This window comes from Kogia breviceps, chromosome 9, assembly GCF_026419965.1.
Source record: "Kogia breviceps isolate mKogBre1 chromosome 9, mKogBre1 haplotype 1, whole genome shotgun sequence".
NCBI classification, from domain to species: Eukaryota; Metazoa; Chordata; class Mammalia; order Artiodactyla; family Physeteridae; genus Kogia; species Kogia breviceps.
This window is the reverse complement of record NC_081318.1, coordinates 15,944,699-15,961,374: the sequence shown is the minus strand read 5'-3', so window position 1 is coordinate 15,961,374 and position 16,676 is coordinate 15,944,699. Positions and strand designations below refer to the sequence as shown.

The following is a 16,676-nucleotide window of genomic DNA, read 5'->3' as shown; positions in this document are numbered from 1 at the left end:
AGAGAGGCAGCATATGCAGTGTCCCTGTGGTACAAAAGAAGCAAGGGATGTCCAAAGCTATACTTGACTTCACAGGCAACGAGCTAGAAAACAAAGAGGGCAGGAGGAAAGGATGGAGAATCAGAGAGAAACTCAATTTTGTGATAAAGATTTAGATTTTGATCTTGAGAGCAATGGGAAAGTGTCTTAATATTCTCCCTGCCCTCCCAAGCCTAGGTAAGGGATCATCTTCTCTCAGACATTCCCTGACAGCATTCTACCATACAGCCAGGACTAGGAAGCTCTCACACATGGTAAACATTCAATACATGGTCACTGGATTAGTGAATAAATGAATGAGTCAAACACATGTGGCCAGGTTTGTCTTGGGCACCTCCAAGAATTCTCCCTGGCACATACCCTACCTGGACTTATTCCTATTTGCTGTTGGCTGAGTCTTTACCTATAGTTAGCATAGAGACCTTTGGAGGGAAAGAGCTATATATGAGCTACAACTCTGAAAATTAGATCAATCCTAGAGCAATCTTTTACACCTAACGGCCATTTCATTGTAAACATGGCACATGTAACGAGCAACATCACCATCTCAGGCGATGGACATTCTGGCCATAATCACAATTGGGTATTGTTAAATCTCACTAATGCGAGGTGATGGAGGAAAAGTCATTTGGGATCCACAAGATGAGTGAAAAAGAGTTGTTTTGGGCTGTCCAGGACAAGAAATACAACCTTCTTGCTTTGAGGCATAAGGCATGGCACAAACCAAGTGCTAGCCAAGTGCAAGTAGAAGCTTTATTTTAATTTGCTTTACAAACTGATAGTGTGGCCTGATTTACACCAGATAAAATGATAAGCAAACTTTTTAATTGGTTTCCTCATCATTCAATAATAAGTTGAAATACATGGCTAAAACCTGCTTGAAACTGACCTTATACTATACGCTTACTTTTTTAATGCCAGCAAACAAAATTAAAATGCAAGGTGATCTCGATACTGTGCAACTGAATGAATATTCATTTATGTCACAACAATGATGTTTTTCTATATTCAGGTATTTTGTGATAAGGGAGATGCCCATCTTATGCTTAAGCAGGCAAGATAGAGATGAATGCAAATGACCACTTTCCTTTTTATCAAGCACTCAAGTACTCAGCAAACCAAAAAAGTATCAAATGGCAAGGTTTCTGCATCAAAGCTAGGATATGTCTGTGGCATAATGGTTTTTAATTAGCATGAAAACGTTCCACTTCATTCTGGTAGAAAATTCATCAGGATAATTAACACATAATACTCACTTATCTTTGAAGTTTAAACAAAAAATATGCATGAATTTTTTTAGTGACATGAAGAATTACTTTTTGCTTTTGTCTTCCCCTAGCAACTCTACATTGCATAAAGTTTGTGAGTTGATAAGCCAGGAAAGAACATTATACCAAGGTCCTGTAAAAGGAATAGTAAAGTGTAACTCTGACTAAAGTACATTTCACTTTAATAACAAAGATGCATGCCCACCAAAGAGGCCATGGTGAATCCAATGACTTCAATATAACCATCATCATGGCGCTGAGGTTCAAAGTCATAGTGATCTCCTGGGTTCCCCCAAGGCATTGTGCCAGCACAATATCTGCAAGAGAAGAGTAAAAACAGACTTAAATTTGTTCCAGTCTTCCCGTGATTATCATTGGGGATTAATTTATAGTTCGATCCGATGTTTATTTCACACAAGAACATCTTTCTACTCTTGGTTCACACCTCCCAATAAAAAAGAAAATGGGACTTCCCTGGTGGCGCAGTGGTTGAGGGTCCGCCTGCGGATGCAGGGGACACGGGTTCGTGCCCCGGTCCGGGAAGATCCCACGTGCCGCGGAGCGGCTGGGCCCGTGAGCCATGGCTGCTGAGCCTGCGCGTCCGGAGCCTGTGCTCCGCAACCGGGAGAGGCCACAACAGTGAGAGGCCCGCGTACCGCAAAAAAAAAAAAAAAAAAAGAATTTATCACCTCCAAGTATCAATTTATGAAAATGGGGCAAAATTTTACAACAAAGGCATCCCATGGAGCCCAACTTTCTCCTAATTCATCATTTATCAACATGCCTCACGCTGTAATTCACAAATGCTTATTTTCTATCACATACCCTGAGTTATCAATAGGTGGTTGCAGAACTTGGTCTTGGAGGGAGACATATACATGCCAATAGGAAAGGGAAATGGAACTGAGGTGGGTAAGCATCAATAATATACACAGAACAAAGGCAATAAGTACCCCAGGACGAAGGAAAGGTAACTGAAGCGGACAGGAGTGAAAAACGGATGAGACAAAGATGTGAGATTAGAAAGGGAAAGGGAAATCAAGGAAGTTGAAAAGTGGAGGAAGCAAAATCCAGAGGGGGGGAGGGGGGAGGAGCAAGACGAAAAAGAGAAGAGCACTGTTATTGCTAATAAACGATGTTTCCTGAGAATCCACCAGGCCTTCTACTTCAAAACCTAAAATGAAAATACTTCCGGAATAGGTTGTAAGGGGGTACGTTGAGCGCTGCCAAAAGTAATCAGGAGACTATATTTTCCTAGCCATAGATTTACACACAATTCTCATTTCAACTAAGTTCAGTCTAAACAGAACTTGCTCATGGATTTTTGTGTCTGAGTTGTCTGGTTTGCAAATAATAAAGGGTCATAGATCCACCCCTTTCAAAATCTTGGCTTGGGAGCCTAGAATCTAATTTGATGCCACTGAGATAACATGCTTATTTTGAGACTAGTTACTCTTAAATATCCCTTTCTCCTGAGGTATATAATAGCACCAAAGAGAGCTGACATCCTGGCTAGAAAATGCTACTCTAATTGATCCTATTTTTTCAAAGTAATCATCTGGCAATTATTTTGGATGAATTCCATGCTGAAATCAGGCTGGATGGTTGCCTAATAGCTTTTGGGAAACTAAGAACAGGGATTTGTTCAAGTCTATCATTCCTGGAGGGTGAGGGGATGGAAGGCGTCAGTAATTGAGAATTACATTAAAATGTTCCAATCCAGAGGGCTGCCTGGACTTCTTAAGGGTGGGTAAGTATACACCATGCATGCCGTATCACATACACACAAAGATACCACAGAGAACACTAAACAAACCGAGTAGGAGAACAAAATTATCAGACTCGAAAACCCTTAGTAAGCCATTAAAATAACTGTTTTTCATTGTTTGTACCTGGACATTTTCTACAATGAAAGCAGAAGACCTTAAGTCAAATGGAGTTCACATCAAACCAAGGAAACAATATGAACAGAGCTTACCTGGGTATATTTAAAAATACTATACACTGGAACTTCAGTTCCTGAATCTTTGGGGTGAGATCTGTCCCATCACACTGCAACAATCAAAGCAGAAAAAGCAAGGATTCTGAAGTAGGCACAAGTCTAAAAGACAACTAGGGTGACGAGAGCACGTACAATGGTCTTCCCCTTGTCCCTGTCTCTGCTGAAGTGGATGTCCCTTCCTATGATTGAAAATTTATTCTGATTATAACTTTCCCAGACCCAGGGTTCTGGGCTTGGATTTGTTTCGATTTAATGTGAAAACAAAGCTGCCATTTGACCAAAATGATTTTTCTCTGGTCTCACAATCAAAGGAACTATCATCATTCTTAACCTTGGCCTATTATGGGATACTTAGGCTTGTAGTATCAACATTAGAAAATTTATGAACGTTTAAAAAAATAAAAAGGATGAACCCTCAAGTTGAGGCAGTAGCAATCTCTCCCAAAGTCATCTGATTCAAACAACAGTCGTGACTGTGACCATTTATTCTAGTTGCTTTTTGAGATAATTTTTATTTTGAAAATGTTCGACATAATATTTTGAATGCTGTTTAAAAGGAATATACCCTGCATGCTTTTTAAAAAGTATCTGTTATAAATGTGTATTAGCAGTCACTAATTAGTGATTTGCTCTTATCAATTTAATCTCTTACAGACTGTGACTGGTCTTCTGAGATAAACCACTTTATCGAACCTGGCCGTGACCCTGGGTTGCAAGAGCCTCAGGGTGGCTTGGCCTCAATACCTTTGTGTGTGGCTTCCCTCACCAGTTAGTACTTTCCTCAAGAGCATCATCTGACTAATCAAAGACAGGGGTTTCATTTCCCTTTCTCATTTCCCACTGGTGACAAAAGCCAAAAGAGGAACACTCTTGTCGCGACTGTAGGCCTCTCAATGTCAAAGTTATAAAGCCTGCTTTTATATTTGCTCTCCTCACACCCTCATCATAGAATTCCCCCCGTTGTCTTCTCTGCTGGAGAGAGGGTAAAGCATTCCTAAGCTCCCTGCTAATTTCTAAAGATGGCTTCAGAGGGAGTTTCAATCCAGGTAAAATGACTCCGCTAGTGGTCAAGGTTGTCTCCTTCTCCTCCCAGCTGATCTTAACACAGCCTAATTTTTTTTCATGAGTGTTCTCAAAAATTGTTCCCGGGAAATCTTACAATCCTAAATAAACGAAGTATTTTCAAACGTTTTTTAGATAGGAATCAAATTCTGGACGTTGATTGAAGGTGTTTCTACAACACTCTCAGATACTTAAGTAAACATGAGGTCTCCCAATTTAAGGACTTGAAATGAATTGATAGATGGCTCAACCAGTGAAGAAAAAATGTAGACATCTTAAATGATCAAAATTGAGTGTTGAAAGCAACTGAACTTTTCAAAAATAGCATGTGATACATTAAAAGCATGCAAAGCAGTATTGTTGCATTACAGAAAAAAATTATACTTAAAATTATTGTACTTAGAACAGATTTCATTTTCTAAAAAAAATTTTCTACTTTCTCCTCCTGAAAAACTCATCAGCAATTCTGGAAACTCATCGAATTCTATGAGGATGGGCACCTTACAATGTATTGAGTTTTACAAAATTTTCTTATATATTATTGCATTTAAACTTTACAACTCTTTAGAGTGGCAGTTTTCAACTTTTTCCCTACTTCACACACACAAAGGAAAATATTTGCATACAAAATATCTTCCTGTGTACAAGCTCACACATTGATACATCAAAACAAGAAGAAGAACACATGTGAAGGAGAAAATAATGCTGTATGTAGGTTTTCATTACTGTCCTCTGGGTGTTTGTGTGTGTGTGTGTGTGTAGTATTCATGTGAGAGATTATTAACTATTACCTTGGAAACACTGACTTCACCCTGTAGCAAAGATAAGATGGTCTGCTGTTATGTGTACATCTAATTGCTCTAACCCCTCCCATCCTTTTCATCTCACACTCAGGAAACATACAATGATGTCATTGTAGAAATATCCTTGTGTCCCTCTGTGTCATAGCACAATGGTCAGTAACTGTTGCTTCAAATGCATATGTTGTTATGCCTGCTTTACAGATGAGGAGAGTAAACTCTTCTGAGAGGTTGAATGCTTCCCCCAAAGTCATATACCTCATAAAGATAGACCTAGGACTGAATCAGAATTGTTCAGACTTAGTTTCTACTGTTTTTTTCTCTCTTCATAAAAAAAAAAAAAAAAAAAAAGAGATGATTACATAGACCAATCCACATGGAATATTACATGTACAGGATGATATCCAATCTTTTCTAGTTATTTGACTGCCATTTTGGCCTCTCTACAAGCTTCTTTTAATCCCTGATACACAGCCAACCATGCCTGAGATATTTCTCATCAGGAGGACTGCCAGATGTGGGAGAAAAACTTTCTAGTGGTGAGGCGGCATAGAGTTTAATTTCCATCCAGCTGGCTTAAACAGTGGACACCGTTACCATTCAATATGGCCACTGCCCTCTGCTCACTGGCTCTCCCGGCAGGTGCTGCAATGTTCCTAATAATGTGAAAGATACTGCAAGAGGAGGGAAAGTTTATTTTTGGCTGGGTTGAAGGCAGCCAAAGAAGAAACAGGGCAAGTTTGAGGCAAGGTTGCTGCTACTTAACTAACCATCATTTTATCAAAATCAAGATCTTCACAGTTCAATGGACCACGTGTCTTTCTTGTATCTAGCTTTAAAAAGGCAATATTTGGGGGCTTCCCTGGTGGCGCAGTGGTTGAGAGTCCGCCTGCTGATGCAGGAGACACGGGTTCGTGCCCTGGTCCGGGAGGATCCCACATGCCGCGGAGCGGCTAAGCCCGTGAGCCATGGCCGCTGGGCCTGTGCGTCCGGAGCCTGTGCTCCGCAACGGGAGAGGCCACAACAGTGAGAGGCCCGCATACCGCAAAAAAAAAAAAAAAAAAAAGGCAATATTTCAGTTTTCAAAAGTCTCTACTGCTATAGGATACTTGCTTTTCATTGGTATTTCATGAGAACTGAAACATCTGAAAGTGACGCCAAGGGTGATTAGTGGTAAACTCTTTGTTTCAACTGACTTAGGAGATTCATGTCTCCTATAGGCTCTATCGGTGCCAACCAATTTGAATTTGTATCCTCTCAGGCTCCTCTATATTCCTCTATAAATCCATTAGCTTAAGGTCATATATTTGTCTCTATTTGCATGTATACCTTTTGTCCTGTCCCCTCCTGTCACAAATGCTATTCTTTACCTATTTCACGATAAATTCAAGCATTGCTGTATTCCCATTCTTTCTTCCCCATCTATATATTCTTCTCTATCTTCCATGTTTCTCTTTCCTTATACAGCTATGTGCAGCAAAGTCATGTTCATTCCCTCTTTTAACTTGTTTACTATAAGGAAACATTTTGTCTTTCTTAATAATCAATGACATGCTATCTTTAAATATATCTCTTAGAGAAAAGATGACTTCCCATCTCCCTTGCCTCCAAGATGAGTGTCCCTAAAACCTGGGATAGAGACCCAGAAGGAAATAGCACCAAAAAAAAAAAAAAAAAAAAATCTCTTAAGTAGTGAAGGACCTTGACCAGGCTGGAGAGTGAGTGACCACAAAATAATGAAATCAAAGTATTTTTCTAAGATGGAGACTCTTCAGATAAGCTGGGAATAAAGATACCTGTTTGGTGAGCCTCTATTTCAACTTTAAGAGCCAGCTCAACTTCATGCCTTTGATGACTTCCCCGACTGCACCACGGGCAGTTTTCATTTGTCCCTTTGGGCCACCAGTATATTATATAAGTCATCCAATAACAACATTTATTATATTGTTCTGCCCAGAGTTACGTGCCCTTCCCCATGACTCAACTGTGAGTTTCTTCAGTGGTGAAGCCAGTCATCTTATGTAACTTCATCTTCAGCAACTAAGACAGCGCCCAACACATAACTAAATGCTCATAAATGTTGGTCGACCAAACTACACTCAATTCAGTTAAAGTTCTATGCAGCCCACTGATTAAGTATATAAACTGGTATTTGGGGTTCATGTTAGGGGGCACGCTTTTTACATTTAAATGAAATGAGTCAACACATTCAATACTTACAACAACTTTAACATGCTTGGATAAATCTCTAGAGCTTCTCTGTAGGAAATCAGAAAAAGCTGCCTATACAAGGAAAGAAAGAAAACATCTTCATTACATGGTTATGTCAAATCTTTACTTCTGTATGACAGATAGGTCCTAGTGATTCTAAGTTATGCAAAAATATAAGACAAGTTCTCCTTTTGCTGAATCTGAAGTAAACTAGTGCAGAGGCTGTCAAGTTGAATTCGTTCTCTTTGTTTTCAAAATGTAACCTATAATAAAATTTAAGATCACAGTAGGAGAGTGAAAACGTAGGTAATTTCAAGGGTCAGTTTGGAGATCTGACTACCTTTCCTGATCTTCCTATTTGTCCATTAGATGCTGATATAATCTTTAACTTGTCACTGAGAATGTCTTATTTCACCCCGTTTTACTTCAATTCCCTCTATCCAGTGGTAAAATTTAAGCCATACTTTTTTTTTTTTTTTTTGTGGTACGCGGGCCTCTCACTGTTGTGGCCTCTCCCGTTGCGGAGCACAGGCTCCGGACGCGCTGGCTCAGCGGCCATGGCTCATGGGCCCAGCCGCTCCGCGGCATGTGGGATCTTCCCGGACCGGGGCACGAACCCGTGTCCCCTGCATCGGCAGGCGGACTCTCAACCACTGTGCCACCGGGGAAGCCCAAGCCACACTTTTAAAAAATCAATATTTTAGAGGCCTCTTTTTCTTCTTTCCAGCCATTCACACCCAAGGATGTCCCTGAGTAGGAGGAGAAGGAAAGGCCCCTTTAATCTCATCTACGCTTCCGTGAAAAACTTCCCATATTCTCTGTCAATTTCTCATCCAAATGTCAGTTCATACGTACCCCTATGAAAACTACATTCTAACCCAAGACATGCCATACATCTTTCAGTCTACCTAATTTCCTCATTCTCTAGATTGGCTTTGATGTTTGCTTTTCACACCACTCCTTGAATACCATCCCCTCAGTACAACTTTCAGGGCTTTTAAGTTCAAAGATGATGAACTCTCTGCCAACTAACTTAAGAAATACATACTTGCTTTCATTCTTAAACCAAGACATTAAACATTAACCATATATAGACACACATGTAAACATCTGAGATGTGTGTGTAATTATTAGCAGAGTATAGTTAGCATCTTTATTACCATGAGTGAGTTAGGATAAATAATATGTAATCATCAAAAAATGAAATATATACTTACCCCTGCATAGAACATTTTATTTCGAAAACGACTGTTGAATTTCTCTGGATTTGCTTCTGTAAAAGGGAAAAAGGTAGTTTCGTTATAGAGACCTGATTAAAGGTAGTGAGTTAGATTAGCACCCCTACTTCTTCCCTCTCCCTCCCCATCCCAAGGACCCAACAGCTTCATCATCTTTCCCTTAGTTACAGGCAGTTGGCATGGTTGTCCAGTGCTGCAAAGTGTAGCCCCAAACTGGCATCGGTGGCAGCATCAACTGGGAGCCTGCTAGATATGCAAATTGTTAGGCTCTACCCTGAACCTACTGAATTAGAACGTCTGGGGGCTGGGGTCTAGGAATCTGCTTTAACAAGTTCTCCAGGTGATTCACACGCACATTAAGGGCTGAAACACTCTGGACTCTATTCAAAATAGAGGGCTGGCAGGGATACAGTGCAGGGGTGATAGAAGAAAGAGGGAGGGGGAGGAGGGGGAGGGTCAATTATTTGCTTTGACCTCCATAGGACATGGCTTCCATAAACGATCTATGCAGTTTCAAATTTAATTAAATATGGGGAGTTTGGATAATAATTAATAGAGAATGTGCTCTCATATTTTGCAAAAACTCCTAACTACCATCCGTACTGTTGTTTGTGACAGGCCTTGAAACATCACTTGATTTAGTGAAGTTCTATAAATATCTATATATCTATATAGATATATACAGATGACCTGCAGAATGGACCCAGGGCATAGGACAACAGAGGCTCTGACTGAAATGGTTTAATTTTGAGTTTGTTCCTGAATGTTATATAGGTTGAGGACCATAAAACGATTAGACAAGAATTTGCATTGGAAAATGTTCACATGAATTCAATGGATTATAAAATCCCCCAATGAAATACTATTTCCTTACATTCTTTCTAAGAAAATTCCAAGACATTCCAAAGGAACCCACTGTAAATATTTGCTTTCTGCTATTTTGTCCCATATGATCATTAATCCCTTCTTAGGGGTAGGTCTTTCTCCAAGTCATTTCTCATCAGACAGCTGGCTGACGAGCTGGAAGTCTCCAAATCCCAAACCTATCTTTGAATGGCAAGCGTGACACCAGACGGCAAAGGTCATGGAGACCAAAATTCTACCTACCATCGTCTACCTTCTGGACCCCATGATTCACATCCTTCGCATATGAAAAACGCATTCACTCCCTCCCAGGTCCCCAAAGGTCTCATTGCCATTACAGCATCAACTCAAAATCCAAAAACCTCATCTAAATCTCATTAGCTCATACTTCCCAAATCTCATCATCTAAATCATCTAAATGATTTGGCTCTGGATGTAATCCATTTATAATGATGATCAGACCCTGGGTATAATCCATTCCAATCGTTTATTAATCCCATCTTTGTATACAACACAATAACATATGTGCCATTAGAATGGAATCCTAAACCCTACTTTTGTCTGAAATTGGTCTTGCCTATTAGGGAGTAAATATAAGTTCAACACTATGTTTATAAAAATCAGTAAGTGATTTGAACCTCACATAACACACATCTTCCAAACTCTCTGCATTGGATATCCACTCAATCTTAAGACTTCAGTTATATATATATATATATATAAATGACTCTAAAATCTATGCCCACAGTAACAGTGCCACCTTCAATTCAAATTGTATATATTATAAAAATCTTTCCTTCCAATGTCATCTCCCATTAAGGACAAATACTTTTATCAACATTATCTTCACGTTTCTAACACCATTGCAAAAATCTTACACTATGTATTAGTTGGTCACCTAACCCATATCTTTATCACAAACTCATTTTCCTTCCTGTCTGAAATGCCCTTTCCCACTTTACCTCTTGTCTATAACAAACTCCTTCTTTATTTCCCACTATACTCCCTCCTACCCTTTCTGGAAACTTTCCCCTGATACCTCTGTCCTGCCAACAGTCCCTACCAAACTCCCACATTATACGCTGCCTGGACAACTAATCTTACCCTTACTTTATCTTCCCTTCTACTTTTATTTTTTCTTTTATATATGGGCCCATCCTCCAATTAAACATTCCGTTCCTGTAACAAACATTGAGACAGCCACTGGACTTGGCACAAGGAATATACAAGTAGATAAGACATAGTCTTTTGCCCTCATGCTGTTTAGAGTGGGGGAGACGGGTCTGAAAATGAAAAATAAAATGTCCTTTTGTATATGCCACAGAAAGATGTCTCTATAAGACAAAGTAGGAGTCACACATAAAGGGAATGATCAGAAAAGTGTTCCAGAGGCAAGTACACTTGAGTCTTGAATGACGAGTAGATGCCACGTTGAGCTTCAAGATGGAAAAGAAGGTTACAGAGAACCTCGGACAGTGAGAGTTTCTCAAGGGCAAACTGTGCCTAAGTCTTACTACCTGGGCAAGAGCCTGGCAGTGCGTCCTTTGCAGCGATGGTGATGATGAAATTTGGCAAGCCACTGAAAATAACACCTTTTTAAAGAAATCTGTCCGTTCTCCATGTGAATCATGAAACATTCATAATCCTTTGAAACATGCTGATCTGCATGTCTCTGTATATTCAGTGAAAATAGCAAATCCTAAATCAGATCTAAAAACTGCCTCCTCTAGAGTCACAGTTGTATTTCCTTGACCTTGTAGCATAAGGCTCAAGTCCTCTGAATAAGAAGTAACTTCAATGAGGCAGTACAACTTTAGAATCCAATCTCACACTAAAAGTTTGATGTGTTTAATATCCTTCATGTCCCCCCCCAAATGACAATCTAATTCACGCAGTTGGCAAAGTGAGACCTTGCTTTGCTACCTGATAACCACAATCATCGATAACATGACTATATGTTAATAGATTGGAATATTTTCAATGTACTTCCTCAAGCACTGTCGTAATGCAGTAGTGATTAAAGCCCTGGGCAAGACTCCAACTGACAATTAAATGACCAATCCTATTGACACTCTCAATTCTGTTCCAAACAATTGCACGTTCTGATATGCAACAGTTCAGCCACACATGGCTTAGTCGCTGTGAGAATAAAAAAGCTTCTGTTTGCCAATCAAATTAAGTATACCTGCTATCTGATGAAATTATTCATACGTTTGCATTCTTTATATACAAAATGTTAAGTCAGTCAAAATGTTAAGACTATCTTTACTCCTTGCTTGATTTTTTTACTGGTAATTGTAAAGGCATTTACACAGTAACGCCACTAACAAACTGTCTCAAAATGTATGTCCTTTTAATTGTCCCTTCTAAAAGAAATAACAATGTAAGTATCAAGAGTAAGGCAAAAGTCTGCATTTGTCCCATGTCAATTTGATGGGTTACTTCACATCTATGCCAAAAATTGTTTCTGCAATTAAATTTTTTAAGATTCTGCTTTAGTGAGACTTGTTTTTACTATCCATTGCATGTAAATGGATTAGCGTAATTCCCAATGTATTGTATTTTGGGACAAATAACTAATTGGTTATTCTATGCAAGCTCTTTTTTGTTTGTTTTTTGGTAATGGCTCTCATGGGGCTTTGAATCACTCTGCAAGTATTTGATGGCAAATGATACAAGTTTTGTCATGAACTCTCAGTCCCTGAGCAGCTGTATTTGAGAACAGTTTGAAGTCTCAACTATGGTTTGCATGGCTTGAGAACAGCCACTCACACAATCTACCAACAAAGTAAGTATGTATGCCCCTACTGAAAATGCGGCCTCCTACCTTTTTCTTTCTGCAGCTGAGCTTGAGATTTCTTAACTATCCAGGTAAAAATATGGGGAAAATCCAAATAAATGGAAAACAGTAAAAAAATAATAGCTTGAGTATACCTTTCATCATAATGATTTTTTTTTTTTTTTTTTTTTTTTTTTTTTTACTTAACGCAAAAAGAATAGACTAACAGATACTAAGAAGTCCACACCTCTGGTCTAGGCATATCAACCAAATCTGGTTCCAATAGTTTGTGCATATTTATTGTGTACCATCTCAATATCCTCTCCATAAATATGGTATGCATTACTCTCAGTCAACAGCAATCCTCCCTTATCCAGCTCTTCAGTGGCTGTTTTTCCTCAAGGGCCTTGGCTTACCTGCAGGGAAAATGTTTGCAATTCCTTTTCCGATTGCAGGAAAGCACTTACGCTAAGCCTCGGCAAACAGTACTCAAAGTAAAGTATTAACTCTCGGCGTCTATCAACCAATTATTTTATAATCACACATATAAAATGATGTAGACATACATATACACCACAATTTGCATGTTCCTCTCTAAAATGAAATAGTTCCATAGTTTAAAAGAAAAAAATCACCTGCCCACAAGAATTCTTTCTAAGCCTGGTCTTTTCCACCGTGAGGTCTTTCTTTGCTGCCCTCTCATTCTGAGGCACCAAAGTTTCACCACAGTACAAGGACACATATCATTGGGATAACTTTCAGATTAATAAGACAAAATATTAGGCTCCCTTGAATGAGCTCTCTGTCCACCACTTACTCATTTAGGCCTCTTTTCATGGCAGGATGTCTAATTTGGAGGTTCATGCATTAGTGATAATTGTACTACTTTACAAGTACTGTCAAGAAACATAAAGATTTTATTAGGAAGCCCAGATCCAGAGTCTCCCAAAGAATATGAGAAATTAATGGGGTAAGAAATGGAGAAAGAAATCTCCAGTTACTTCCCCAAATCTACTCTCCTTACATTAGGAAAGGCAACAGGTTATAAATGCCAGCCCTAATGTAGGACCCTCTGAATATCTAATCTCCGAGAAGTGTCTAGAGCAGGGAGGTGCAGAGCGTGTCGGTGTTTCTGATTTGGGTATTTGATATTTATGGTTCTGTTGTCAACCAACCTTTCTATCTGTGATTTTCTGGTTAATCAGAGAAAACTATGACTCTTTCTTTAATCAGTATTGCTTCTTTTTGGCTCAGCATTTGACCCTCAAAGCCTCATGAAACCAGGAATGCAAAGTCTAACAAAATTGCTGAATTCAGTGAGAGAATTACAGGTTTATACTCTACTTTTATTTTGTCTTCTAACAGCCTTAATCCTATAGCCCCATTCCTGACCTTTAACATATAAAAGTGTTATCAGAACTTTCTCTGCATTATTACTGGAATCTGAACAGTTGAACTTTAGCCTTTTGTACTCTGTATTTCAAAGTCTATGAGTTAAAAGCTTAGAGGCTCTTGCAGAATCTAGAGGAAAAGTAAAATAATCCCTCATTATGACTTTTATCTCACAAATTACTTATACCTGCAGCCAAGCATTATTTTGGTTACATGTTACCATATTTACAAGGGACTAGGTACAGGCAGAGACACAGACGTATTGTACAAGAAGAGAGTTTGAGAGAAAGAGATAAAGAGAGACCAAGAAAGCAAGAGATTGAGGCTTCAAAGCATAAGCCAAAATCCTAAACTTTCTCAGTTCTGAATGACATAAGAAAATTTTGATGAAATATTTAACTTGTCATTATTTCATCTTATTTCTCTTTCAAAAGTTATTTTGCTTCCCCAAATCTCGATTCCATCTCTTCTAGTACTTAAATGACCACCAGCCCTCATTCACACCACCTTGTCCAGTGGAGGTTCCAAGCACCCTCCATGCCTAATCCAATCACCATCAAGCCCTTTTCTTTCAACCTAAACCACCTATATCCAGCCCCCGTACTGTTCTAAGGTGCCTGTTGTCTCTTTTGTGCCCATAGGGAAGACTTTTATGTTTGGCTACAAGATTTCAATGACCTTGGTTATAAAGTCCTGAACTTTAATAATTGGTGGTTTGAGAAGCTGTAAGTATTCTAATGACTTTAGTGAAAGACTCTCTTTTTATCTCTTCTTAGTAGTTCACTAACTTCAAAGTTTCTAGTCAAACCTAAAGATTAGCAGTCCTGAGTCCTGGAGCAAACATCTGGTCCTGACCTTTACCATCTTTGAGACCCTAAACAATGAGGTCCTCAAAGTAACATCTGTAATAAGTTCCTATCTTGTCTAGTTCCCAGGTCAACACGAAGGTTCAAATGGAACAGCATTAGACACACTGTCAACATTTAAGTGATATGCGAACAAAACGGAACATGCAAAACACCTGCTGGAAACTTCCTCCCTGGGAGATGGAAATGGGACGTTGTCCTCACCTCTGGATTCATGGAACTCCAGTGTGACGTGGGCGTCAAATCCGAGGCTGAAGTAGTTATTGAAAACGCTCAGAGGAAGCTGCAATGATGAACAAAGGCAGAGGTGAAGTTGTGTGCGACCAGGCAAAATGAGGAAAATAAAACCTAAAGCCTGACACTTGTCTCTGGGGCAAGTCCCTGGGAGAACGATCAATTAAAACTCAAGGCAGGGGTGTCTATGTAGAAGGAACAAGGGATTTTTGAATGAATTCTTTAATGAAAGCTCAATTCAAAGGATACTCCTAAGAATTTTAAATAGTTTAGGAAAAAAGGGATACAAATGCAAATTATTCAATGAGAACCATTCTTGCGGATATTGTAATAAGAGAATCTCATAAGCTGAGGGATGCACATTTGTAATAGTGACAAAGGATGACGCAACAAGCAAACTTAGCAAGTAAATTCAATTGTAAGGATCGTGTCTAACCTTCTTAATCAGTGGATGCAAGTTTTTTATGTTCAGCATATTAATACTGCAACTTAAAATGAATAACATTTGTTTACCCTTCACCTATTTTCCAAAAAAATATATTTTTTGACAAACGTCATGTAAGCAGTAAGTCAGTGGGAGCCATTCAGCTATTCTCAACCTAGAGGAAAAATAAAAATAAAAATGTGTGTGTGTGTGTGTGTGTGTGTGTGTGTGTATTTATCAGGATTCAGGTTCCTATTTAGTCTATAAACTCTTATCTTTAATATGACTGTGAAATATGCAACGCAGACACACAGATACACATACAAGCCTTAGCTTTCCTTCCCAGAGTGCTCTGGGTCCTTGGCTGTTACTGCTACAAACTGAGTAAAGGAAAGAACAAACTATGCAGCCTGAAGTCCTGCACTAAAACTACAAAGCTGATATGATTTGAAGGCTTCAGTTTAATGTTAGAACAATTAGAAAAGCATGTGGAAAATGCTAGAAGGCAAATGGTGGTTCTTACACTTTTCCTTCTGCAACTCAGAATGAAAGATAAATGTTAAAGTAAATGGAGAGGTAATTTTATCTCAGCCTAGATAATGTTTCCAGATAGTTATCAGGTTTCTCATCCAGATAGAAATGCACTTCTCTTCTATTAGAAATAAGTGTTTGGCCTCAAGATTTCAAAAGTAAGTTTATTACAGGGTTTCATATGCCCCTTGATCAGTAAGATTTTCTGTTTGACTAGAGCGATAATCGTGTCCCATTAAGAGAAAAATGAAATGAGAGGAAGAGTCAGAGGGAGAGCAAGACAGATATTAATGCAGAAAGAGAGAAATTGAAATAAAGGATGAACCCTTCAATGGAAGGCCGAGTCAGAGCTTGTACTGATTCAGAGGTCAGATCAGCCCTTAGAAGTGGTTACAACCGACTGGAAAACAGGGAGAGAAACTAAATACATAGAACATTGCCAAAACATGTCTCACTCTCCTGGCTTCAAATATGAGAATGTCCAGTTCCTGCACTGAAACAAAATACAAGTCCTTAGTAATGACAGCAAGGGTTGGTGATCCTGCCAAAAGCGCAGATATGTTCATTTCTACCATTTATGCTCTTTTGGCGACAATTCTAACCCATGTTTTAGCATCCACTGATAACTTAGGAGAACATCTGGTCACCATCCCCTAAATAACATCACAATTTAGTCTGTTATTAAGTTCTTATTCATATTTTCCAGGAAAAATTGCCCTGATTTCCTACACATCTCCTCAAAAATCCACTTTCAAAACCCTTTAATTATCTGGATTAATGTTCCCAGGCTGTACCAAGAAGTCTTTCCATTTCTTAAGCTATTGGGAAGAGAATTAAATATAGATTGCTATTGAGGTTCTAACCATTCCAAGTTGAGTGGGGATAAGTCCATAACATTTCCATATGGTACACTTCTTTGTACTTTAGCTGTTTTCAATCCAATTTCTGTAAGTCAAATACATTGGG

General features: G+C 39.0%; 1 protein-coding gene across 16 annotated transcripts in view; it reads right to left on the bottom strand.

Annotated features, from left to right (window-relative positions):
• DGKI (diacylglycerol kinase iota) overlaps positions 1-16,676 on the bottom strand; it is a 463,467-nt gene that overhangs the window by 173,513 nt on the left and 273,278 nt on the right. For all 16 annotated transcript variants that reach the window (XR_010842070.1, XR_010842071.1, XM_059074881.2 and 13 more), the window contains 5 exons: positions 14,726-14,804; positions 8,600-8,655; positions 7,392-7,454; positions 3,286-3,359; positions 1,513-1,624 (listed from right to left, as the gene is read on the bottom strand). Coding sequence is in view for 14 of the 16 variants with exons in the window: in XM_059074881.2 (XP_058930864.1) it covers positions 1,513-1,624; positions 3,286-3,359; positions 7,392-7,454; positions 8,600-8,655; positions 14,726-14,804 (384 nt within the window). In the remaining 2 variants the exon portion in view is untranslated. The remainder of the gene's footprint in view (positions 1-1,512; positions 1,625-3,285; positions 3,360-7,391; positions 7,455-8,599; positions 8,656-14,725; positions 14,805-16,676) is intronic.